The 27,263-nt window shown below is 43.2% G+C and overlaps 2 protein-coding genes and 1 non-coding gene across 7 annotated transcripts; 1 reads left to right on the top strand and 2 right to left on the bottom strand.

The window, feature by feature from the left end:
• Nucleotides 1–21,961, bottom strand: LOC139048083 (torsin-1A-interacting protein 1-like). Of its 5 annotated transcripts, XM_070522524.1 has the most exons (5): nucleotides 21,852–21,926; nucleotides 20,585–20,658; nucleotides 20,229–20,339; nucleotides 17,621–17,804; nucleotides 1–1,660 (listed from the first exon to the last, which is right to left on the bottom strand). In XM_070522524.1, the coding sequence occupies exons 4-5, from the start codon at nucleotides 17,798–17,800 to the stop codon at nucleotides 794–796; spliced, it is 1,047 nt and encodes a 348-aa protein (XP_070378625.1). In that variant the 5' UTR covers nucleotides 17,801–17,804; nucleotides 20,229–20,339; nucleotides 20,585–20,658; nucleotides 21,852–21,926; the 3' UTR covers nucleotides 1–793. The 5 variants fall into 5 exon arrangements, with proteins under 5 accessions (XP_070378625.1, XP_070378608.1, XP_070378620.1 ...); XM_070522507.1 differs by lacking the exon at nucleotides 20,229–20,339 and having other exon boundaries at nucleotides 21,852–21,935; XM_070522519.1 differs by lacking the exon at nucleotides 20,229–20,339 and having other exon boundaries at nucleotides 21,773–21,852.
• On the bottom strand, nucleotides 15,921–15,993 carry TRNAM-CAU (transfer RNA methionine (anticodon CAU)). The gene has a single exon. It is a non-coding gene; the product is annotated as a tRNA-Met (tRNA).
• Nucleotides 21,962–22,150: 189 nt separating the features above from the next.
• Nucleotides 22,151–25,699, top strand: peng (Pumilio and CPL domain-containing protein penguin). The gene is made up of 2 exons (XM_070522492.1): nucleotides 22,151–23,693; nucleotides 25,139–25,699. The coding sequence occupies exons 1-2, from the start codon at nucleotides 22,254–22,256 to the stop codon at nucleotides 25,658–25,660; spliced, it is 1,962 nt and encodes a 653-aa protein (XP_070378593.1). The 5' UTR covers nucleotides 22,151–22,253; the 3' UTR covers nucleotides 25,661–25,699.
• The last annotated feature ends 1,564 nt before the right edge of the window (nucleotides 25,700–27,263 follow it).

Here is a 27,263-nt window from a genome sequence, read left to right as displayed (position 1 = left end):
TTCTCAATATAACGGTTTGTATTATTTACTGAACAATAATAATTTCTTATACAATGTTTGTTGTACAAATAAATGGCACAGTCATGCCAGCACATCCCTGGCCAAGTCAACAGCAACAGCTGTACGCTAAAACACAAAGTGCGCCATAATTACATCAACTACTTGAGATTTGTGCACAACAACTTCAACTTCCAAACTTAAACTGCACTGCTATACAACTGTTAGGATAAAACAGCCTCACTAACTTCAACCAACTGGTTATTGTCAAGATGTAACATCCACCTGTTACTAATCTCCACTTGTGACTACATATGGTAAATATTGCCAATAACTCTGTGTCTGTAAATTTGTGCCTTATGAAATAATGGACACAGAAACATATATCAAATACCACCATGCAAAAAATTGAACACATGACAATGATAATGTGAAGCTTTGCCTCAATAAGAAACAAAGCCCAATTTCACAAAATTTGCTAGAAGATAGCCACCACAACACACTGCAAGCCTTCAGCTGATAACCCATGTAAATGGGGAGATCGCTACAACATGTCACCAAAGCGCATTTAAACAGGTACAAAGGAAAGACTTGCAAAATGACATGTGAACATTCTTTTCAACGTTTCATACTTCAAATTGGCGCAACATATTTTACAAAATTTCACTTTGCACACTTTCCTTGACAGTGAAAGCGGCCTACTCGTTTGTTTCTCGGCATGCCACTTGCACCTTCAAGGCATAAAAGCCATCACAGTCATCAGATCAGAAACAGTACTTACTCAAGCAAATGTTTCCTAGCTAGCTGATACACATGATGATGAATCTTCACGCACCAACACAACATTGCCAGTCACCCTACTAATTATGGCATGCCTTTGGTTAGTGTCCATAGACTCCCAAGCATTGTTAAGTGCATTCTCAGCAAGATGATCATACTCTTTTCTTTCCCTCTGGCCAGACACATCTTCATGCTTTGTGAACACAGTTAGAATGTATGTTACGTTCTTGTACAAAGCATTTTCCTGGTCACACAAGGGGTGCAGCATCATTGCTGCATCAGGGTTCCATTTCTCTAAGTGTGAGGCAACCATTACATGTCGTTGCCGCCTCTCTACTACTTCTTTGCACCGATTTTCAATTATGTGCCGTGCAACATCTTCAGACACTGACAACTCATCAGCAGCAATAGTTCCATAATCTCCACCATCATCGAAAGTGTATGACAAGGCAGTTGCAACCTGTTGTGAAAGACATGTTGCAAAACGCTCGTTTTTAACGGATGCAAGAAATGTGATCACAGCTGGTCCTGAATAAACACCAGTGTCATTGATCATGTCCATAACAGAGCTACGTATGATCTGCCAATTATACTCAGGTTGTGCTACAAAAGTGTCCTTAAGTTTACGAAGATGCTCTCGCAATGTTCCAAGGCGCCTATCAGCCAATGACAAAGGCATTGGCTGTTCGCTGATCAGGTACTGCACAAGTAGTACGAGTGCACAGACAAGTGCACATACACAGAAATAGTAGGACGCCTGCTGGCTCTGTGCTGGTGGCTCTTTCTTGTGTCTAGGTGGTGAAGCACTTCTAGGAATAGACGTTCTCCTTTTATAGGGTGTGAGGTCAGGATATAATGCCTGCGTATTACTTGGCTTATGTGCCTAGAAGAGAAATAGAGAATTGAATAATTCTTTTTTTTAAAGGCTGCTTCAATTAGACTAATCTCAACAAGCCTATGCACATGCACAGAAAAGCACACATATGTAAAGCATGTCACAGCCGTACACGGATATTTATTAAAATCAATAAGCACTTTCCGTTTGACAACTAATTAGACTGTTAAACTGCTTATTTTGTATGCAAACATTCTATAATTGTGCATGCACTGCCTACAATTTAAACAGGAGTTCTTAAACTTTCTGGCCTAGGGGAACTCCACTAGCCTTCACAGAGTGCCAAGGAACCCACAGCGATGGAAGCGGCCAAGGAAGTTTTAGAGCAGCTCTGGGAGCAGCAAATTTTTCACTTTGGAGCAGGTTTGGAACATGAATCGTCCATTTCAGAGCAGTAAGTATGCATCTTGGAGCACCTTGGTAAAGGGTAATATGAGTATGAAGGCAGATGAAGAAAAGGTGTTCTTTATTTAACTTTGCAGAACACTATTAGGTCATGGCAAATCAGTTCTGCGGAAGCCCGCTAGGCGAGCAAAATTAATTGCAGGGAAAATTGTCATCCCCAAGACTGTACCATGAAGTTACAAAAGAAACCCATATGGGTTTCTCAGAAAACACGATTAAGTTGTATACCCGATGTACCAACTAAATGTGGCCAAGAAAAAAAATAATCTAGCGCTTTTAATAATAATAATATTTGGGGTTTTACGTGCCAAAACCACTTTCTGATTATGAGGCACGCCGTAGTGGAGGACTCCGGAAATTTTGACCACCTGGGGTTCTTTAACGTGCACCTAAATCTAAGCACACGGGTGTTTTCGCATTTCACCCCCATCGGAAATGCAGCCGCCGTGATCTAGCGCTTTTCACGAACACTGCCTGCTCTATGCTGATAGGTCAGTTTATGCTAATTGAGTTTTTTTTTTATTGTGAACAAAAAACGAATATTTAAATTTAATGAGCTTACATTTACTACCTCACTCATTCAAGAAGAGAAGAGAAAGAGAATGAACTTTATTCATGAACCCCGGTCCGGGTTCACCCGCTTTGTTCTAGTTGTCTGCCAAGCCGAGCGTCGTGATGAGCTTGATCATGGCACGTACGTAGTCGGAGGAGGAGTCCGCCAGCCACTCCTCAAGTGTCGTAGGTCTACGGGTGGGTGAGAGTTTGGCAAGGCTAGCCTGAATAGCGAGACGGCTCGCCGGATAATCCCTTAGAATGTGAGCATTATGCGGGAAGCCGCCACATGCGATGCAAGCAGGTTTACCAGGGAAACCTTGTATGTAGTGTTGGAAGTGTGGGGACAAGAGAAAGTGCGTCTGTGCACGCCTACATAGTACCGCCTCTCTTCGCTTCATGTGTGTGTCCGCTTGTGGATACTTCATGAAGTTGTTTAGTAAATCATCAAATTTTTCGCGCCTTTCCACCCGCGCGAAGGCATATTGCTCATTCAGACTCAGTGGGTCCGGCCACCACAGAGAAGGGCCCGGGAGATTTGCGCGGGATGTGGCATGTGCCACTTCGTTCCCTCTGATCCCTGTGCGACTTGGAATCCACTGAATCCGCACTCTAATGTTAGGGTGTGCGTTAAGGTGCATTGTTAATGCTGAGTGTAGTGCCGCGGAAACGTTTCTGGCTGCGAGTGCCCTGCATGCAGCCTAGCTATCTGTTCGAATGAGCAGATTTCGTTCGTGTGGATTTGGCATGGTCGTGGCTTCCACCATAGCTGTAAGCTCCGCTTGATGTTGTGATGTAATATTCCAGTGTAGGCCCCCTGATAAAGGTGTAGAGTTGGTTGCCACCCCTGTGCAGAAGCCTTGATTATTTGGAGAGGCGTCCGTGTATAGGATCCAGTCTTCGGTGTCGTCCTTGAGGTGTAGTGCTCGACTTCGTCGTCTTTCTGGTTGTGTGTCTGCCCCCATATTTCGAGGTATTGGGTCGACGGTGATATGGTCTAGCGTGTCTCACGGGGGATATTGTTGTTCCCTGTCTGGGCATTGTGGGACATTGCAGCCTAGATCACGCAAAAATACCCGTCCCTGTCTAGATAGCTTCAGGCGACTAAATTGTGCCTCTTGGTGGAATTGTTTCAGATCATCCAATTTAGGCAGCACTGCTGTCTCATCGACTCGGTTGGATCGCGAATATGCAGGGGTGCCTAGAATAACTCTCGTTATCTGCCGGAGCATGGTTTCAAGTTTGCCTTTTTGTGTTTTGGTAACTTGTAAGTATGGATAATGGTACATTATTCGAGGTATAGCCAGGGCCATGGTGAGTCTTCCAAGTTGGTGCTCTTTGATACCTCTCACCCTTTGTGTTGTTCTTGTAAGTAGCCTCTTGACTTGATGGAGCTGCTGAATTGTTTGCCGCACCCAAACGTCCGACTAACCATTGTCCTGCAGCCAAAAGCCTAGGACCTTGATATGCGTTTTTCTCGGGAAAATATCTTGGTTCACTTGTAGAGTTATTAGTTTTCGTTCCTCTTCTGCCTGCGGTTCTCTTTGGTTGGTTACCACAATGTGCTCGCACTTGGCACTGGGCAGGGTGAGGCCCCTTTCTTGAAGGTATAGCACCGTGACATTAATACCTGTCTGCAGTGTCTCTTGAATTTCAGCTGGAGATCCTCTGCTGGCCCAGAGCGTAATATCGTTCGCATAAGCTGTAAAGCGAAGGTCTTCTACACGCCTCAAGAGGGTTGGCAGCTTGCTTAATGCTAGCGAGAATAGTGCAGGTGAAAGAATCGACCCTTGGGGTACACCTCATGTCAGGTACCTTTTTTCGGACTCTTCTTTGTTTACCTTCACGGTAACCGTGCAGTTTGTAAGAAACCAAGAAGGTGTAAATGAAAAGGTTGTGGAATATATGGAGAGATGACAGATAACAGCGTATATAGCAACCTAGGTCTTGAATGGTCTTTTTTTCCAACAAAAACAAAAAAGCAAGAAAAAGCCTGTGAAATTATGAAAAAATCCATGTAACTGCGCATTCCTGCACAAGTAATAAAGGCGGTCTTATACGGAAATGTCATCTAGTACATTGTGTATATTATTAATGTGCAAACCTGGGCTACGATCTTGCAATGGTTGAAAATGCGAACCATTACAAGATTGCACTACCTCACGTTTGATAAGGACCAAAGATTCGCGCCAAAAATTGCTGATCAGTCGAGCAAAAATCACAGACACTCGTTCCCAGTGCCCTGAAATTTGATGAGGTTTCCGTAAAGATTGATGCAGTCTTTAACACGCAGAAGTGTTGTCACGGTCACAGCAAAGGTTTTCTTATTTTTTATTTATTTCATGGACTTTCTTGTTCATTAAAAAGATGGTCTTCATGAACCCTAGGTTGTTTTAAATGTTGTTATTGGTAATTTCTCAACGTCCTCGACAATGTTGTCATTGACATCTCAGTGATTACATAAATTTATAAAGTTAGCTAATTAAATATATTTATGCACAATGTATGAGAAATATTTACACTGCTCACCATGAACAGCGTCCATCAAGGTACAGTGAACGCCGTTCGTGTCGTACTCTCTGGCAATTTTTAATTCTTCAGTTAAGATAGCAGAATACCGCAGAATAAATGTGAAGTGACATACTGGTCATTGCATGTTGGCCAGTATTTCCCATCACTTGCCGAGAAAAAAGAAACTCTGAGGTATTTTTGAAAACAACGAAGGGATAAAAATGTTCACAGAATTTCCAGTCTGCTTTGTCAACCAAGATATTGAATAAGCTCTACTATTTGAGATTATTCGCGCTTCTGCCACAGGCATCATAAAGCCAATGTAAAACGGCAACTGATATTTTATGCACTGAAAGCTGGTTTATTAAAATTTTCAGACTCGATGTGCACAAGTCGCATAATGAACATCGTTGCCACAAACGCAATTTCGGAGGTTCGTATTTTCGTTGACCTTTTCCTTACGACCACCATTCAGCCGCCAAGGTTCACCTACTACAAAACCTTACACCTTGGCTTGCTTTCTGCAGCAACAGAAGCTTGATTTTGTGTGATGTGATGATATGTGATGTGTTATGGTGCAAGGGCCAGGCATGGCCAAAGAGCGCCATGACAAGTGGTAATGTTAACAATGCATTATGAATGGCATGGAAAATGAATTTCTCATGGTAGATGTGACATGGCTGTAGAAGGTTCTAAAACCTGTCGCTGCAAATGGCGTAAAATATATAAGTGCTAAAATAATGACACTAAGTAGGGCTGTGGGCTATGGCAATGGGGTTTCGTTAAAAGCATGATGCAACAAAACATAACAATGACAGTATAGCTTTAAGAAAGCCCTTGAGTATAAGGGCTGTTAAGCATGCGCTAAAAGTTCCCTGGACAAATGATGTTCAGAGTGTCTGTTTCAGCTAAAAACTCTAAGACTAATTTCAGATTAAAAAGCGGTTCATTGCTAAGAAAAAAATTCGGGTAAGAGGTATATTTTCGTGATATGCAGAAATGAAATACTTTTTCCTGTGTGCTTCTATTGCAGGGCATTGAATAAGAACGTGCAGGACTGTGAGATTTTGGCCGCACTTATTACAAGTCGGAAGATACCCCCCAGTTGAGAGGTAAGAGTGAGTGCCGTAAGTGTGTCCTATTCTTAATCGGCAAAGGAGCACTTCGTTATATCGTGATGTTCTCTCTGATACCCAATATCCTAATTTGGGTTTGATAAAGTGCAGTTTATTTGATATCTGAGCATTCCACTGTTTCTGCCGGTAGATTTTCAGCTTGTGACGCAAGTACGGTTTAAGATCTGTGGCTAGGATGGGTAGGTTTATGTCCATGTCGCTAAAAGCTACTGAGGTAGCTTTCTCGTCAGCAGCTTCATTGCCTTTTATGCCACAGTGGCCAGGTACCCAGCATAGGATGATCATTTGTTCAGCAATATAAGCTGAGCATAACAATGTATACAGTTCATTACAGACAGTGTTTTTATGTTTACGTAGATTCATTCAGGCTCGGATTACACTCAATGAGTCTGTGAACACAATAGCCCTAGTCAGATTCGTTTGCTTGATGTGCTTTACTGCAGAGAGTATTGCATATGATTCCACTGTAAAAATGCATGTATGTGGATTCAATGCACCGGATATTAAAAATGCTGGTCCTAGTGCTGCGTGATGTGGCTGTGCAGGAAATAGTGCAGCCCGAGTGCAAGTTCCAGTGACCACTGCGGTTGCCATTCAATATTTGTGACCAAGAAATTGCATGAAAGCAAACAGGTCATTTGTCAATGTGCTGCACTATGTCCCGGTAACCGGACGTGGTGCATGTGCGAAACAGATTTAACATGCATGGTGTTTGCCCCTTGTTCAATGCAGATGTACCAATAGAGTGTGAAAGTGAGCGCTAAAATGTAAAACAACACTGATAAGCTACAACCTGAGCAAACTGCATGACCTTATTAATTCAACATCCTGAAGGGGCGGCACAAGATGACGAAGACAAAAGGCACGAACACACAGGACAGCGCTGAACTCACAACTAACTTTATCCGAAGGCATACTGAAACTTATACACTACAACCCATAGCCACGTGCTCTCCCATCGATGGCGTCACTATCAGTGTGCAAGTAAAAACGCAAAATCCTGTAATCTAATGCTACGCTATCAGGCGGTCTAAAAATTCAAATTCATTGTCATACAAATTTAATGAGGGCATGCTTACACAATGCGATCCTTTTTTCCTGATATAGTAGGCTTCAATAATCTCCCTTGTAGTCTGATTTCTATGCACGGAAAGTATTGTGGTGTCTTCATAGATTGGAGTGCACCCATGCTCAGAGCAATGCCGTGCAACATGTGAGTAGGCATTACCTGTTAGCGAGTGCCTATGCTCAGACAATCTAATGTTCTGGCATCTACCTGTTTGGCCGATGTAGACGTGACCGCAGGAAAATGGAAGCACGTAACCAACTCTCATTTTGCAGTGTACAGGCGGGGACGTGTGCTTAACAATGCAGCCTTTCCCAGCATGAGTGGAGGCAGCCTGGGCCAACTTCCTATCAATCTTACCGCAAATTTTGATCATCTTGTTAGGGGCAGAAAAAAGAACCTTAACATAAAATCTGCCTGCTACATTCCTGAGGCCGTGTGTTGCATTGGCTCCAAAGTTGCTCCAGTACCAACTAACATTTTCCTAGGTAGGGTTGAGAGAAATATAAGTAACCTAGATGACCCAACAATCAACGTGCTAAGATATGTTGATGATTTTCTGATCTTTGTGAAGAATACTAATTTCCAACAAATGGTTCATGATGTACTTCAAGTATTCCACAAATGTGGCTCAGGGTTAGATTTCACACATGAAGTGCCAGATAAGAACAAGTTACAATTTTTAGATACGAGGCTTAAGCTAACTGATAAGCATGTGTGCTGGATGTATTGCCCAAGGTAAAAAAAAACAATTTTAAATTTTCACTCCGCACATTCAAAGGTGGTAAAAATGGCATTGCTTTTTCGGTTCTATTTTTCGCACTTTCGAAATCGTGTTTTCACTACACTTCTGAGTTTCTTAAAGGGCCCCTTAAAACGGTTCGGACACACTTTGTAGACGCGTAGAGTACAGCTAAAGTTAATAATTCGCACCACAATTTGTGTGAAACGTCTCATATTAGGAGAGCTACGGACGATTACAAGTTACCATCCTCCATAGTCATGCATTTTCTCCTCAACTCGTTCTCCGAGTGATTGGGGCTAAGCTCTGCCTTCACCGGCTCTGCGTAATCATGGCACGTCGTGTCATCGACTCCCAGCTCTCTAGGAGAGCGCACGCGAAGCCTCTCCAAACTCTTCGCCGGCTGCTTGGAAGTTGACCCCAAGCAAGAGCTATAGAAGCAGTGTGCATTGCGAGCATTCTGTCACAGTGCCGAACGTGTCTGGTATTCCGGTAACCACACGCGAGATAGGTGTTTCGATGGATGGCTGGAGGCATAAACTCAAGCTGATGAAGGAACTTTAGCGTAGGCATACATGAATGGTTTGATCGGTCTGCACAGTCCAGCCGCCTGTTCGCGCAGAGCTTAACCAGCCAAACAAAGTGCTAATATTGCTCTAACCAAGTGTAAAAAAATGTAAACATTTACAAAAACAATGTGTTAACGATTGCACTCCTGCGAAAAATTTACACCAGCAGCAAAGAAAAATACATTTCGTTACTGCTACTGTGTGTGGTTGAGCTCTGTGCTACCAGGTGGCTGCACCATGCAGACCAGATTTGCGCTTCTGCTCATCCCATGAAATGACAAGGTGAAACGGCCAGGCCCTGTCCCCTTGTGCTTGCGTTTACCCTAATACCAGACTCGCGAAATGCTATTGCCTTAGTAATCTTCCTGGCACAAATCCTGGCGCTGATCGGACAGCAGCAGTCCAATGCGCTGCAGCCAGTTCATTCGTCTGTTGCCTTGCAGAGGGACACGATGTCGCAGCTTGACATATTTCCACTCGCTATGTTTGCAGTCCACAACGCAACAAACTCGAATCATAGTGCTTGCGAAAAGACTGAGACTGACTCTGACCGTGGAGCTCTCGTCAAAATGGAGCACATTGTAACACAAGCAGACAACCTTTGCTGTGTGCCGGAAGTGCTTAAGTGTAGTGAGGAATTGTTCTTTCTGTTACTTTCTTTTTGTAGAAACAAATTAACATTCCAACTATTACGAACATCATTTGTTCACCATAAAGGTGGAGAAATTATTGATGACATGCCATAGGTAGCCAATCGGACAGCTCGCCCTAGTGACAACAATTGGGTGATTTATGTCATATGGGTAGGGGCGGCTGAAAATTCTGTTGAGCAGTGTGCTGCGATCGGCAGCAATGTACATTTTTAAAACCTTATAATAAGTTACACGCTTTACGCAGTGCACTTAGAAGCGTCAATTAATGATCATAAGGACCTACTCTAACGACTCAGTAAGTTTGTACAAAATCGTCCAAATCGTTTCAGGGTCCCTTTAACACAACTGGAGCATTTGAGAGCGGCAGGATGCTATCCACGTGACTGTACAGAAGCTTGTTAAGCGTGTAAAATTAGGAGTACCCACAAGAGTGAATCCAGAGCCTGCCAACAAGAAAAAAAAACTAGTTGTACTTCCATATGTACATAAACTATCACACAGCCTCAGGAATGTAGCAGGCAGGTTTGATGTAAAGGTTCTTTTTTCTGCCCCTAACAAGATGATCAAAATTTGCGGTAAAAGTGATAAGAGGTTGGCCCAGTCTGCCTCCACTCATGCTGGGAAAGGCTGCACTGTTAAGCACACGTCCCCGCCTGTACGCTGCAGAATGGGAGTTGGTTACGTGCTTCCATTTTCCTGGGGTCACGTCTATATCGGCCAAACAGGTCGATACCTGAACATTAGATTGCCTGAGCATAGGCACTCGCTAATGGGTAATGCCTACTCACATGTCACATGGCATTGCTCTGAGCATGGGTGCACTCTAATCTATGAAGACACCACAATACTTTCCATGCATAGAAATCAGACTACGAGGGAGATTATTGAGGACTACTATACCAGGAAAAAAGGGATTGTATTGTGTAAGCATGCCCTCATTAAATTTGTATGACAATGAATTTGAATATTTAAACCGCCTCATAGTGTAGCATTAGATTAGAGGATATTGCGTTTTTGCTTGCGCACTGATAATGACACCATCGATGGGAGAGGACGTTGGCTCTGGGTTGTAGTAAATAAGTTTGTGTATGCCTTCAAATAAAGTTAGTTGCGAGTTCAGCGCTGTCCTGTGCGTTTCTGCCTTTTGTCTTGGTCGTCTTGTGCCGCCCCATTAAGATGTTCAACCAGTACCAACTAACCCGAATGTCGATCCTTCCACTTATTCATTCAGCGCAGTTTTCTTTCCTGACTACCCCATGAAATGAGCACGAGTTCAAATCATCTTTAGTTAGTCCGCATATATGCAAATGCATAACACTTACATATACAGAACATTTGTAATGCATTGTGCAGCACAAAATGGTTTTCATTTTCTTGCGGTCTAGTTACAATTATGCAACCAAACACAACCACACTACAAAGATGCCAACAGTGAAACGGTTTGCTTAAGCATCGATTGCAGGGCTATGCACAAGCCAACACATGTCTATGACTGTGTCATTGCCACTGAACACGCACATCCAACTACGGTAATCTTGGTGACTTCATTCGTATTGTTTTGCCGCAGGTTGGCGCAGCTCGACAGTTTGGCACAAGATGGCGCAATTAGCGCAGCACCTCCATCCCTGAACCCACACTCTAACAATGCACATGTACACCGCCAATCAGTTGGCTACATGCTGTTTATTTAGGCTCCTTCGATTTATTTATTTTTCATTGAGGGGGGGGGTAAAATTCGCGTTATTTCAAAGTGCAAAACTGGGGAGTCAGGCAGTCCAAAATTCAAGATTTTCTTGGTAACTTTCACAAACAACGCAGGCAACGGTCACCTCTTAGATGCTAACATTCTAGTTACACAAGCGAAATCACTCAGAAGAACATGTAATGAAAAAGAGAGCTGCTTGCACATTGTTTGACAAACTGATCTATACAAATCCTCATTGGCAGGCATTATTTACGCTTTTAAAAGATATATGAACAAAAGCAGCAAATGTAGACATCTTTGGGAATCCCTTCTTTACGTTATTCTTTGCACTTTATTTAACAAAGAAAGAAAAGTAGAAACAGTAGTGCACACAGGCATGCTTTGAAGAGGTGTGATGCTCCTCTTTATCTTACAAGCTCATATTGCTCATATTCACGTACATTATCATATGCATTTTGAGCATTTCTTTGTCCATCCTAGCCTTACGACCTTGTCTGTTGTCATCCTGCTTTACTGATTCCCGCTATGGGAAGCATGCGGTACAACAATGGCATCGCTGCACAAGGCTTAACAATGATACCCATCATGAATCTTGATGCAGCCAACATATAGTGAAGCACTGTGCAGGCTTATGTCACAGCTTTGTAATGTCACCTGTGAACTGTTCCAATGTTGGTCACTTGAACATACAGTTGAACTCACTTAAACAATATTCAAGTGCCATGAAAATTCCATTGTTATAACCAGGTTGCATGAAAAAAAAAATCAAAATGGGGCTGGTGTAGCTATTTCGAGAAAACTATACTTCCTCCATCCGGCTTCTGATTGTACTGACTCGTTTAACTGTTTAACTCTGCTTCCTGTGTGCTCCGATCGCGTGTTGTTAACAAGCCGCGGCTGTCAGCATTCAAGAATTGCAGTGCTATAACAACTGCAAAAAGGGGTCGGGAAGGGATATACGAGCTCCGCTGAGGCATCGCTTTGGAGGCCCCAAGAGGGGCCTCCTAAAAAATGCGGGAAGGTTGCCGCGGCAGCATCTCAGCTTGAGAAATCCAGAAGAAACGCTGGGATGTGATCAGCACAAGCATTTTGCCATGTACTTCCCACTGGCTTACACAAGAAAACCGCATGTCCGTCAGCCTTGCTTGCTATACCCGAAGCTTGCTGACATCCTTCTCGAAAGCATCCAGGTGCTCCACGTAGTGAAGTGGAAGGTGCCTCGCAGAAACAAGCCTACGAGGGACTGAATCATCTACAGGACCTCCCACGGGGACAATGATGAGGCAGCCTGCTCTAATGTGCCATCGCTGCCGTTGTGGCCGTCACTGTCGCTATCCGATACAAGCACGTTCGCGACAATCGCCTCACCAGTTAGCACTTCGTTTCCAAATCTATAGCAGTGCACCTTCTTTTCACCGGCAACGTTGTGCATTGCCAATGATTAGTGGGCGGATCAGCCATCTTTCGTTTCGGCGGCGAGTTATACGAGGCTAAGAAACAACATGGCCAGGAACGACTTTTATGCAACGAACAAAGACAAGCATGAGCAACTTAATTCGTTAGCAGAATTGTACAAATGAGGGCCATAAAGTAAACAACCAATTGTGAGGGCCCAGTGAGCAATCTGGGAGCAGCGTCGGCAGTGAAGTAGGTGCGGTGCACTAATCTTTCAGAGGGTGGCACGGCGCAGAGCTATGGGCGCAGCCCATTTGTGTTCGGAGGGGAGGAAGGGCGACGGAGAGATGTGCGCAAGAATGGCGTGCATCTCTAATGGAGAGAAGCGCATGGCGGCAATTGGGGTGGTGAATGATCGTGCAGCGGCTCACATTTCACTTTCTTCTTTTCAAGAATTTCACATTCCAGTACCTTTCGGCACGGGCACCCAGCCACCAGACTTCATCGTTATAACCAATAATGTGGCATGGGGACATTGTAGTAAGCGGGTTATTTCCCTATAGAAAACATACAAAAGCTGACGGTGCAGCAGCTTTCTGTTGTTATAACTGATATATTGTTAAAATTGGAGTTGTTATAAGTGGGTTTAACTGTATATATTTTGAACGTCCAGCAGAAAGAATTTTTGTTCGTTTCTCGAAGTGGCTGCGCCTCCATGACGAGCTAGACCGGTGGATATGCATTGTGCCAACATGAATTTCAGATTTGTTGACATCATACCACTAACGTGCACACACTTCTAACATGATAGCAGCTTGCCTTGTTGCATTTAGTTTAAGTTGCATCTCACCAGTTAAATTTTTTTCGACAGCGCTTCTGCTTCCTAACTCTCGCCTTACCAAATGTTTGCTTCACCTTTGCCATGTTTACCTCCCCTCTCTCCATTTATGTTTATGGTGGCCGCTGTTTTTCTATCCCATTTCTAACAACTGAAAGAGTTATCCCAAGAAGCTTGCTCAATGCACATTATGAGAAAAAGAAAGTAACACTGAAAACCAAACTAAAGGGTTAATTTGGGAGCCAAATGCACACAAACAATTCAGTGAATCTCATGCATGTATGCATTTTCTTCACGTTCTTACGTTTTCCTGGTAAACCAGTTGGTGTGCTTTACATATACTGCCGTAAAATGGCCTTTGTGATGCATGTTCACAAGTTTATGTACACAGTATTAACATTCATAGGAGCGGCAGAACTGCGTGTTAGGTGGGACAGGTGTGTGCTAGTTCATTCGAGCATGTTTGTATCAACATCGGCTGTTTATGGGGTTGTGAATTGAAAGAGCATTAAGAAACCAACACCCTTCCAAGTTCACTTTCATGCGAATGCAAAAAAGACGCTTGGTAACTGGATCCTGACAGCATACACCTCTGTTTACATTCGTATTTGGCAGGCCACATTCCCTTCACGATGCTGGACAGCTTAGGATGTCTTGATACCAAGCTCAGCTTTCAGGCTGGGGACACGATTCCACCGGTGCCATATTGGTTCTTGCCTCCACCGCACCACCTTGGAGCGCGTACGAAAGCCATCATGATTTCGTTGAAATCGTCCATAATTGTTGAGGAAAAGTGAACCAGAAGTCTGAAGCTGAAGTGGATAAACACACTGAAATGTACGCGTCCCGCTGGGGAGGGCTGCACAACAGGCAACGCTGGCATCTCAATTGGCAGCATTGCCGCCCCAGTTCGGCACACCCCCTTTTGGTGCCGCACACTTCCTATATGCTCTTGGAACAAAATTAATGGAATACCAATCAGCGGAATAAGCCACCCTTCCTTAAACATAAGATTGTTGAGTAAATGTTCTCTCAACGTCACAGTTGCCATTCGCAATGCAGAGCAACATCAGCACTGCATTCGCTTCCTAGCATATTACCGCTGTTTACAAGTATGCAACATGTGGGAAATGATGTTATATTGTTGTATTCATGTAAATGCTGCTAAAGATAACATGTTTTGGTTCACTAAGGCCGGCAGTAGATGAATATATTAGCTTGCCGTTTTTCTTTTGTGTTAAGAGGAATGTTGGCATATACCATACAGTCGACCTCCATTAATACGATCCTGACGAAACCGCTGAAATTGGTTGAATTAGCTGGCACGTTGAAATAAACAAGACGCAGAAAAAATGGCAAAACGCATTGCCGATTAATTTGGCAGTACATTCTCAATTCTATTACGCCCCAAAATCAAATGCACACCCACTATTTGTATAAGGCATAACACTAATGTAGATATGACATAGCTTTTAAACAAAGTAGAAATATAATACGTACCCAATATTTTAGCGCGAAAAATGGGCAAGGGTCTAATACACATTGCACAACAGCAGCAGCTTTCCTAAAGTCAGCTTTGCCGCAATACATCTATTTATCCTGCAAAACATATGAATGCCGCAAAAGCGGTTTTCGGTCCAATTATCATGAAAAAACAATAATGCAGATCACATGCACATGCTGAAATCTATATGAAGCAAAGCTTTCATAAAGCTGTTAATGAAATGTTATAAATTTGCTTATTTCCTTCCTGCGTCTTTGGCATGAGAAAATGCTACTCACAGGTGTTCTCACGCACCCACGCAACGCAATGTGAATCATCATCATAATTAAAATGCAGACACGCTTCTTTGCCGACCACCTGTTATGGGTGTGGGCTATGGTATTGAAGTCATCATCATAACCAACACGTGGACACACTTCTTGGCCAATCCTCTGTTGGTATGTGCCCTAGTATGGAAATCATAATCATCAACCCACAGCGATCCTCTCAAAGAGGTAGTTTGCTTTGGCAACAATATGTACGGCCCTCTTCTTGTACAGTCCTCCATTGTGGGCATGTGCCATTGTACGGCTGTTCTTGGGTATGTGCCAGTGTGTTGAAATCACCATCATCAATACACGGACATGCTTCTTGACCAATCGCCCATTTTGGGAATGTGCCATAGTAGAAAATAATCATCTCGATCAACACGGGGGCAATCATCTTGACAACCTTGTTGGCGATCGCCAATATGTGCCACCTGCTTCTTGGCCAATCTATCGTTATGGGTATTTGCCATTGTATGGACATTATCATCGTAATAATCAACATGCAGACAAGCTTCTTGACCAATCTCCTTATGTGAGTATGTGCCATAACGCCTTCTTTGTGGCCTAATGGTTAGAGCATCGGGCTGCTGCGCTGGCAGATCCAGGTTCAAATACTGCCACTGGACATGCTTCTTTTTTATCTAAGAATCAGGCTGAACCTACTTAGTGAGAACCCGACTGACCCATACACAGCCAGACAGAAAAGAAAGGGGGTTAACCAAGGGGCTAGATTTTTATTAATCATACCATGAGAAGCCAACAAACAAAGACACCAAGGAAAACATACGGGAAATTACTTGTACTTACTAATTGAATTAAAGAAATGATAAATGAATGGCATTGAAAGTGGATGACAAGACAACTTGCCACAGGTGGGGAATGATCCCACGTCTTCGCATTATGCATGCGATGCTCTAACCAATTGAGCTACCACGGCGTGGTTTCCCCATCCACTTTCTTGGGTATTTATGTGTTTCTACTAGAACTAACCTTGGCAGTGTTAGCCAGTGCCACCACTCCCAAACATTGGCGGCGGATGTGGAACATCCTTTCTGCCGCAGGCGTCATGAGTATGTGATCTTTCTGGATGAAGGCAACTGGTCAATAAACCTGCACATGCTACCTGAAGGCATCAATGTTGCCGGATTCCAGACCCTCGTTATGTAAGGATGAGAAGAAAGGGGGTTAACCGAGGGGCCCAATTTTTGTTAATCATATGATGAGAAGCCAACAAACAAAGCTACCAGGGAAAACAGAGGAAATTATTTGTACTTACTAATTTAATTAAAGGAATGATAAATTAATGGCAATGAAAGTGGATGAAAAAACAACTTGATGAAAAAACAACTTGCTGCAGGTGGTCCCCTGAAGTTCATAGTATTGAGATTTCACTGTATTGGCAATCAAACACAGCCTCTGCTGTGCTCTCTTTCATTCTTCAATGCCTTGCACTGTGAAGGCCTGGCGAATTGGGCGCGGCCACAACAATCCGCCTTCTAAATGTCACTGGCGCGCAGTTTAAATTTCATTTTGGATGTTAACTTAGATGCCATGACTTCCGATTTTGGTGCCTAAAACGCACTAAATGCAAGCCAAACGTGGCTGTCCTCAGTGAGCTGCAGTACGCTTAACCAGTGGACTCATGGCGCCACCCCGCAGAAACCACAGTACCTCCGCTATGTAGCCAACTGCAGCTCACAGTCACGCGTGGGAATCCGCTTTATTACTAAATAAAGCACCCAGAAGAGAATGAGGAGCAGACTTCTGTTGAAAAGAGATCTCCACGCACCGCGTACGACAGCAAAACTTGGCTGATATGTTAACAGCAGCATATGCAATCCATGGACAACGTTATTTCACAGAGCCAGAGGGGTGATTCAGGGCCCTTTTAATGAGACACTGTGTAACACTCATTGCTTGAATATCTTCCTAGGGCAGGCTGAAAATAGGAGTTTTTAATGGAAGATTATGACGTGTGTCCAATTCATTCACTGTCCCCTAAGCTCCACTGAAACAGGTGCTGCAACTAAATGGGGTCACTATTGCACCATAGGGGTCTGGCACGTACAAACTGACTGGTCAAGTTCAGATTATCCAGCAAAAGCCAAATTTAAGATCGAAATAACAAATGCTTGGGCCTATAGAAATGCACAGGCGCTGGCTGGAACCTTTGGTCGTTATCGAATTAATTGAAAAAACAAATTAACCGGAGTCAAATTAACAAAAGTCTACTGTATATGAACAATGTTAAAACTATGTTATATCTAGATCACTTGCTCACACAAGGTGGCCAGCATTCATTAGTTTTGTAATATGTGCATAATTTAATATAGCCATGGCACATATATGCAAACAACGAAGTGTTCTTTTGCACATCTCGTGGTAGAAATGAAGAGGAAAAATACAAGTGTGCACTGCTACTGCTTGGTACTGCAGAGCACATGCTCAACTAACTTCTCTGTCGACAAAGGTAGTTATAAGATGGTGCGTTATGGTGCTTTAGGCATCTTCCAATGTTCTAGCCTGTCTGAAATTCTATACATCACAATGTAGAAGACACTTACATATGACTCCTGTGCCAATGGTTCCTCAATGTCAGCATCTGGAGATATGTGCTCAGCTTTGTCTGTCTGGTCTTCAGCATCATCACAAGAGTCTGTTAAATCAGCATCGTGATGACTACTCCTTCGGTCATGGATTCCCCGCCTCGCCAAGCATTCATCAGGTTGTTGGCTCGAACTCATTTCCCTGGATGAAGGTGGAAAAAGAGTATTGTGTAGCCAACACAACTATAAATCTCATAATAAATGAAACATATGGAGGCCATTAGAAAAGCCGCATCATCATCACCAGCCTTGTAAAGTTCAGGGCTCTATGAGAGATTTACGATGTCTGTCCTGCATGAACTGAACTCACGGATTTACTAATCCCATCCCACTATCTACTTCTTTTGCAGTGTTAACATTGATTCAGCAAGATCAATTCAACACTGATTCAGCAAAATGAACGACTCATCCAAAATGTGCTAGAATATGCTATGTTGTGGATCCCCTTTTTATCCACTAGTTCAAAAAACTCAATAAGTTCTGATATAGCAAGCAGACAATTCTAAGTAGCACTAAGTACAAATTAATAAGCTAGCAACACCACAGATGTCAGAAAGGTAAAAAAACTATCACTCCTCCCCTTCGTCTGCTGAGACACCAGCTATGAGTACGTCTTACTCTGCACCCAACAATTGTTCGCCGAGTCTGCAGCCTGCGAAACACAGCAGTGCTTTCTTGAAAGCACAAGGCTTTGAAGTTTGGAACCTTGGAGTGGTGGCAGTGTGCTGGGGAGTAAAGTCAGAGCGTGATGACGCTTACTGCAAAGGCCATAAAGCTGAAATCTTTCTTTGCATAGTTTTCCCTGTCTACCTGGCCTCGGGAGCGGGCAGCATTAGTGGAAAGGAGGATGGACTCAAGTTGAGAAGGCAGTGCTAAGGTGCAGGAGTGCACTGAGCCTGGATTGCTGGCACAGGCTCCGACATCACCAATGGGAAATTCCTACGCAATTCCTCCACATACAGACCAATTGCTCCACATAAGGAGCAATGACAACATGCTAGCTGTGATGCAAACACTGGTGCTGCTTGCTGCAGTGATGTCATGGATGCCGCGCCTGGCAGCTAAATGTAGGCTTGTTCAGTACTCAGCTGCATTCGTGGGCATAACAGAAAAAACACTCCTTCTCTGTTACCCTTGAGACCATAAGCAAAAGGAAAATGGCTCGGTCATGTGAGACATAACAAGCAATTGAAATGGTGGCACCCAAGCGAACTTCCATATCCAAGGAAGACAAAGGAAATGATACCATGCTGAAGCAGAATGTTATGGCTGTGCTGTCAAACAAAGAGCAGAAAGGGAGCACAGACTTGCAACAAATGAAAGCCCACAAACAACATGACACCAGCATGACTACTAAGGAAAAGGATGAGAAGCTACGACTCACTATGATTTTTACGCAAGCTGCAGACAAAAAACTTTATGAAACATTTCACAAGAATTCATTCAAGTTGCGTGCAGCACACATGACCTTTTATAGTCTCACATCCTTATGCTCACACGAAATATTTCTGACTTGACAATTTTTTCTGGTGGTCTGTACGCATTTTTAAAAAAAAATCACCTGTGTGCTTTTCTCTACAAGCCCACAGCATGTTATGACTGCAAGCTTCCTGGCATTTTGCTACCAAGTTTGCAGTGAATGGCACTGCTTCAACCATGTCCAAGGGTTTTCAAACAAATGCTTACTGCCTTTTCTCGGCTCTAACAACTCTTTCAGATGTCATTCACTATTTTTCGGAGGAAACATTTTTTTTTTTAGACCTCCTTACAAACAAAATGACAACGCTGTTAAGAAAAAAAAAACCTGGTTTATTTTTTACCAGCGTACACAATTGTGTACAAGGCGCCTCAATGCTTATGAAATCGGCATAGGAATTTCAGTTGTGAAATGTAAAGTGACTCCAGTTCTTGGTGAGGCATATAGGCAGCTGGTACTTCATGCAAAATATTTTCGACCGGCCCTTGCATCTTTCACATCTGCATCTGGATGGATCCACTTGTTCCCCAAGCTTCAGGCCAGTGCTCAACAGCATCATATTGAGAATCTACGCTGGGCCACTGAACAAGTTCATTCTTGGAGAAATTCAGGCAGCAAGTCTTGAATTTCATGTGATGGTTTTCCATGCTTCTGTGCGCATCACACAGATGTAATGCGCGCCCCTGCAACCTGCAGTTGGAAGTGCATCATCTAGGAGCTTTCGCCATCCTTCTGGATAATCTTTGATATGCTATCAAGAGCTTCGTTATTTCTTCAAGTGTGCTGACAATCAGGAATGTCTGCATGCTGTGTAGGTTTGCTCTGCAATGTATCCCAAAATCGACTCGGGCATGTACCTTTCAAAGTAGGTGTATGGACTACACGATTTGTCTGGCTCTCAGCAAAGCCACAGAACTCAGTATTCAACAGAGGCACATACTGCTCCCTCTTTCATTGGAAGTTCCTCTGAACATTGTCTATAAAAGGCATTTCTTGCAGTAACACATCCGGCTGCTTGTTCTCGTCATCTTTGCTGGCATAATGCTGGGAATAGTCTTTCCTGGCCAACCTTATCTTTGTTTCTCTTACCAACATATGATATGTTGCCAGGAGCAACCTCCTATAGAAGCCTTTCCACTATATTTATCATCCCATCATGAGACTTCTTGTACGATATTGTGCAGAGCACATCCAAGACATCTGAAAAACAAATTTAAAAATGTATTTATCCCATGAGGACCAGTGGGGGATCAGTTCACGTCCATTATCGCGCTTTGTACATGTTTGTGACCATGCACTAATTCCACTGCTGCCAGAATACCGTTAGGATCATGACAAAATACTTCGTTGTATGTACAGCCCAAAGAATTTTTCACATTTCCAAATTTATAAATGTTGCAGCAAATAAGAGAAAAGCAGAAAAAAAAACAGTTGTTTGCACTTACCAGCTGATGCTGCTACAGGTGCAACAACGCTGCTTGTTTTATCGCATAATTGTTGCTTCTTGCGTCACATGGCACTGAAAACGTGCACATTGCCAGAGAGGAAGCACAAGATTCGGCGGGAGTAAACAAAAACGTCTAGTATTAACAAAATATGCCACAATAAATGCATTTGTAGAATGTACACAATTGTGTACATAGCGTTGCAAAGGGTTAAGGTATCCTTATCTCTGTCTGTCAAAGATCTGCCAGGAGCAAAAGCTCTCTATCCACGTAAGGATCATTTTATAATCAATAAATATTGACTGAGGGTTTAATGCCCCAAAGCAACACTAAGGGATGCTGTAGTGGAGGGCTACACATTAATATTGGCTGCCTGGGGTTCTTGAGCACGCACCTAAATCAAAGTACAAGAGCACTTTTGCGTGTCGCAATGAACACACTGTGGTATCTTTCAATTGAATATTTTAAATGTTCAATTTGAAGACTTATTCTACCTGGTACATTTCGCTGGCATGTCTCGCGGATCACAGCGCTTCTACTTTCATCCCATGTGCCACGCTTTATGAAGCATCGGATCGCCTTTGATGCACTGTTTTTTTTTTTTTTCGATTCCAAACCATGCGCAGCAAAATAAATTGCAGCTGCGCGGCTTACGCTTTTATTCATTTTTTTTTCTACAGGACATCTAGCAACGACATTTGCATGACGGAAAGCAAGTAACAGGATAACTGCAAACGTATAAATTGAGAAATTACACTTCTTAGCACACAACTGTGTAAATGCCAGTCAAACATCCCGCGCCCCGTCTCATAAGCGACTTAAAGCGCCCAAAACCTTCACATCGATGTCATCGACGAGCGATTAACCCGGACACACACTTTCCCACGGTTAATTTACACGAAGACACATAAACACGGCGGTGTTCGAGAACGACCCCGTTCATTCAAAGCAAGAACTTTTCGAGAATTGGCAAAAGGGCTCTTACGAAACATGCAAAACGCGACGCCAGCCACGGCGAGTTACTTTTGAGCATGCTCAGACGGTTCGTGTTTTGACGAAGGTGAGCTTTAGGGACACGACGTACTTTGATCAAACGGCCGCAGAAACAGGCTAAACGCCAGTCGCATTTGCCACGATCCGTTGAAACATATCCCTCGGAAACGTTGGCATAACAAAAAATATATTTACCACGCTTTTCAAAGGAGTAGCATTGTTGGAAGAACTACGTCAACATAGCAGATGAAGGAAACAACGAAATGAAACAAACCTGTGCGCTTTAAATATAGACGCCCTCGTTTCAACACAGTATCAGTAACGGAACCTCTTCAGAACCAATGGCTTCAATTGTATTGGTTTGGATTGCGTTGACACCATTACGGTTCATTGTGATCACAAATTTTGTAATAATTTTGTGCACATTAGTATAGCTTAAAAATATAAATCTAATTAAAACAATCTAAGACCGAAAAATAATGTTTATAAATAATTAAACGTGATTAATTAAGTTGTGAACAAGCGTTTTGTACACGAATGTCACGGTTACAGCCACCTATCATCATCGACATTAGAGAAACAACGAGGGAACTGGTGTTATGCGCTAAGCTTCACGTGTTCTGCGAGCGATCAGCGTGTTTGCTGTCCGATCCCAGTTAGGCCCGTACTCTGCGCGATGAAAGCGAAAAAAGGCTCGTTTAGTATATCAACAGCGCCGCCGAAATTATCCGGTGTAACGAAGATGCCGAAGCAAAAACGCACTGCCTCTGATTTATCTCCCGCGAAGACGAGTGAACCAGGAGACGTCAAAGGCAAGTACGCAAAAGCAAACAGCCGGAAAATATTTCCACCTACGGCTGGAAAGCCTGGTAAACTTGGCCGAGCTAAGCGCAAGAAGTCAGCTACAAGTGAAGCGCTGAGCAAAGTTGCTGATGAAGAGAAGGCGACCGAGCAGCAAGCACCTCGTCCGCAGAAGCGTGGCGCAGAAGGCAACAACGATGATGAGTCTGAGCCGAAGAAAATTAAGCTGGTTGAAATGAAAAAGAAGCAGAGAAAACAAGAACGAAAAAAGCACGAGAGCAAGTTCTACGAGATCTCCAAAGCAGCAAAACGAATCTGGGAAGACCTGCGGCTCAAGTCCTGCACAGCGGTAAGGCGCGAGGAGTTGCTAGCCCAGCTGACCAAGGTAGTCAAAGGCAACATAAAGCAGCTGATCTTCGCACATGACACGTCCAGAGTGATTGAATGCATGGAGCACTTGGGTACTGCTGTTCACCGCAATATGATCTTTGAAGAAGTGAAAGACATTATCGTCCCCATGACTAAATCCAAGTACGCCAAATTCATGGTGAGGCAGATTCTTCGGAATGGCACAACTGAACAGAAGCAGCACGTTATCAAGGCGTTCAGCACACAAGTCGTCAGCCTACTGCACCACGTAGACGCTGCAGCCATCCTAGAGGTCATCTACAACGAGCATGCCAATGCCTTCCAGCGTTCCTTGTTGTTGCAGGAGTTCTACAGTCGCGATCTCGCACTATTTAAGAAGGACAGGGTGATCACTTTCGCAGATGCTCTGGCCGAATCCACAGATCCCGCCAAAATGATTGAAAATCTGAAGGAGACGCTGATGAAAATCATTGACAAGCCAGTCGTTCGCCACAGTATCATACACCATGTCATGCTTGAATTTTTCAAAAGTGCCGATGCTAATTCTAAATCTGAAATGATTCGAGCACTTGCAGGGTCGCTTGTGGAAATGGTGCACACGAAAGATGGAGCACGTGTTGCCATGCAGTGCATCTGGCACGGAACAGCAAAAGACCGTAAGACGGTAATCAAATCATTCAAGACATATGTTGCCAAAATAGCACGAGAAGAGTACGGTCACATGGTATTGCTGTCCATCTTTGACTGTGTGGATGATACAAAGCTTGTTGAAGGAGTTGTTATTGCAGAGTTGTTGAAAGAGCCTGTTGAATTATTAATGGATCCGCATGGGCAGAGAGTATTGGCATATCTCGTTGCTCCGAGGGACGCCTGCATATTTCACCCCCAAGTTGTCGACATTCTTAAGGAGGGTGACATTAGTAGCACCAGCAAAAAAGACCCAAAGGTAAGACCGGCAACTGTTGCTGATATTAATTGTCTGCATGCTTGTTGAAAGATTCAGCACAGAGGACATATCTCGTTTGGTAAGGTACCTCTTGTGATGAGAGTTGAAAGCATGACTGCCAGCTCTCCAGCTACCCGCAATCATCTTGCATTGTTGGGCTGTGCCCCTGCTGCGATTTGTCGTGTGTGCAGAGAGCAGCCGCATTTTGGTGCAGCCAGCATACAGGCAATGCAGTCATTCCATTAAGTCTCAGTGAGGGAGTACGCCAATGATTGAAGTAGTGACAAATGGCTTAGTTGGCCCGAATGCATGGAAAAAAAAACTATATATACAGTGCAAGCTCTTTATTAGCAGTTTCACTGCAATATAGGATGTGTTTATGGTGGCTTCTACCTACCACAGCATTGTTCATCTTTTCCCTGCCACAAGAAATGACAGAAAATGTACATTTTCCAGAGATAATAGCCAAAAGTGTGGCCTCGTAATGACTATACTCATCATCGGCTCTGTTCGTACAAATTAGTGTCAGCTATACTCGTCAGTGGTAGAGAAATGGTTGACCAGTGGAAAAGGTTTCAACAAAGTGCCACCAGTGAATGAAGGCATGCAATCACTTGTGCTCTGAAAGACGTCCATGCTCTTTGTAAAGACAGCATGTGTGGACTGCTGATAAAGATGTGATGCATGGCTTGTAGCACATGGCAGAAAATGTGAAAATTTAGCTGCTCGGAAGCTTGGTGCTAGAATTGATGTGGCAACGAAAATATTTTGCATCCATGGGCCCATTTGCATTCAGCACAAGTATGGGGAGTAAGGTGAACTGGAGCTAATGTGGAGAGGCCATCTGGTCAGAAAGCCAAGCACGCTTGTTAAATTCACCTCAACACTTCCATGCACAGCCACAATACAGATCAAGGACAAGCGCTGGTGGTTTTTCAGCTGCATCATATCTTTCATGTGCACATACCTTGAGCAGATTCTTGATCACTCACTTTTCTTGGTGCCATTTTCATTGTGCATTGATTGGCTAAAGCAGTGAAAGTTATTGTGATGGAAAAATTTGGGATACTTCCTAAGAGCATTATTTTTGCAATACATAGCCAATATGTGCATTGACGCGAAGGATGCCTGTCATTCCAGTCACGTATTGCGCTGGACATTTTGACATGCCAATGTGAAAATGTCAGCTAGAGGCATCAATCAAGAATTGGGTAACCTCCCTCCTAGCCCATAACTGAATATGTCTGCTTATTTTGGAGACTTGCTATCTGAAAAATGAAGTCTTATCATGTACAAAATTTAAACTTTATCAGTATTCATATTCTTGCATGCAGATTCCTGGGAATGCAAATTTGTGAAATTAGTGAGAAAGACAAATTTTTTGTGTTCTTGTCTCATTGTGTTACTCATGCCCTTATGCACACACCTCCTTTTTGTCATTCTAGGTGCGTAGGCAAGAACTTCGCAAAATGCCTGCAAGTGTGCTTGGGCAGATGATTGCCGACAATGCTGAGGAACTCTTAACTTGTGGTGGCCCTACTTCAATAGCCCTTCATGTTATTCTGACCAGCCTTAGCACAAGTGAAGCAGCCGTTGCGTTCAAAACGATAGCCAAGCTTCTTAATGCATCACCTTACAAGATTGGCAAAGAGCAAGAAAGCTCGCACCTTTTTGACCAGGGCTCTGCACGTTTCTTTCTGAAGAAGATGGCTTCCCATGACAAAGACATCGGTGACGAAGGGCAAGATTCTTTTTGTGGTGTAATTGCTGATGAAGTGTCTGAGGAAACTATGTCAACATGGATTGGATGTAACTTTGGAGCGTTCTTTCTTGTGCAGCTCTTGGAGACGGGCATCACCAAAGGAATTGAACGTGTTAAATCTGCACTAGAAGGAAAGCACAATATCCTTAAAAAGTGTGATTCTAAAGGTGCTGTGATTCTTAGAAAGAAACTGCAAGACTTGTAATATGGGCACACATTGAAAAAATAAAGGTGTTCTTTTGGACTTGTGCTTTTAGCATGGTGACGTAGCATAGGATACATGTGATGCAGTATGTGGTTTCCACGACATAGCTGGGTGAACTCGGGATTAACGCCCTGAGTTCCGACTCTGCAGGCATGGCTCTTTGTGCGAGCAAAACTGCTGTCATAAGAGCGATTTTGATGATAAATTATTAAGAATTTAGAATTTTCGAGTGAAGTTGGCATTTTGTAGAAAAGTGGCATTGAAAAAACATGATACCCTTTTTTTGTCATTTTAGTGACTCATGCAGTTGCATCTCATTTGAGGTGTGTATTGGAAGGCTTCAGCTGTTGTAGTGTTGTGGGATAAGAAGGAAATGCAACAGTTAGCACTTAGACATTCATACACATGGTTCCTCAGTTTGTGCTTGTTTTATTCACATATACATTGTTCTACTGGCATGTGGAGTTCATGTTAAGAAGTCTCTTATCTACCATGCTGGTTTTTCTTTTTGTGAATCAGTAACAGTATAAAAACATTTCTTATGTAATGCACTGAAACATTGTCCCCTGCCTTTATGCAGGAGACAATATCAAACGGTAGGTGCATTCTATGTAACAATGATTGTTTGAATGTGCAGTTTATTCTCCATAAAAATATAGAAGCAATTTGTGCTTTGCTGATTCTGAGGTAAAAAGTAAAATGACAACAAATGATGCTATGAGCACTTCCATTAGTTTCAAAGCATGGGGCTCTAGTTCTTCCAGATGTACCCTCATTGTGTCTTGCTGCAGTGCATTAGCTTTTGCGGTCAGTGCTTTGCACTATGGGCAAAATTGTAATGTTTCTTCATTCTGCTGCTGTGCTTATGCTCTTTAGTACATTGACATCTGTGGCTTAGAAAGCATAGTATGTTTTGCAAGCCAAAATGCTCAATGTAATAAACTTTGCTCTTTGAATTGCTACAATTTGGGGTTTTTTTCTGACGGAGTTCTAGATGAACAAGCCGCACATGCTTTTCTTTTAAAAAAAACATGGCAGAACCCATCTCACGATGACTGTCGACGGTAGTGTGTTGGCATTGAATCAATATAGCAACACAGTATATTGCCGCTGTCAAAACAAGTTATGTATGAGGCGTGTACTATCATGAGCAATATGAGCGGGAAGACAGGAGTGCGTATCAGATAGCCTCGGATGGATGGATGCTGTGAGTGTCCCCTTTGAAGTGGGGGTGGTGGGTTGTGCCACCAAGCTCTTGTTCTTATTTTGCCTAATCTACCTATCTTCTTGAAAAGAAAAAACACACGCACAGAAAGAATTCTCAGCATCAACCTTTCTGAACCACTACTGGGAACTTTGTTTTTGTGTGCCTCCATTGTTCGTGGTGTTTCTACTTTTCTGCCACTAGACCTACAATTGCCTCTTGCTAGTCTCTATCGTAGACATGTATACTTTCTCCCTGCTATTCCTGAAACCAAGGGCTTCAAGGAGGTCAGTGGAGCTTAAAGCAACAATGCCTCAATACCTTCTGTGGGCAATACGCTGCGGTTGCCATCTGAAACAAAGTTGAAAGGGGGGTGCTGTTCTAAGTGGCACTTCCACC

This window comes from Dermacentor albipictus, chromosome 1, assembly GCF_038994185.2.
Source record: "Dermacentor albipictus isolate Rhodes 1998 colony chromosome 1, USDA_Dalb.pri_finalv2, whole genome shotgun sequence".
Lineage (NCBI taxonomy): Eukaryota > Metazoa > Arthropoda > Arachnida > Ixodida > Ixodidae > Dermacentor > Dermacentor albipictus.
This window is presented reverse-complemented; position numbering and strand designations above follow the sequence as displayed.

Coding starts and splice junctions, on each gene's coding strand:
- LOC139048083 (XM_070522516.1), bottom strand. CDS start 17,800: ATGAGTTCGAGCCAACAACCTGATGAATGCTTGGCGAGGCGGGGAATC. Junction 1,661..17,620: donor CATTGGCACAGGAGTCATAT/GTAAGTGTCTTC, acceptor TTTCTCTTCTAG/GCACATAAGCCAAGTAATAC.
- peng (XM_070522492.1), top strand. CDS start 22,254: ATGAAAGCGAAAAAAGGCTCGTTTAGTATATCAACAGCGCCGCCGAAA. Junction 23,694..25,138: donor CCAGCAAAAAAGACCCAAAG/GTAAGACCGGCA, acceptor TTGTCATTCTAG/GTGCGTAGGCAAGAACTTCG.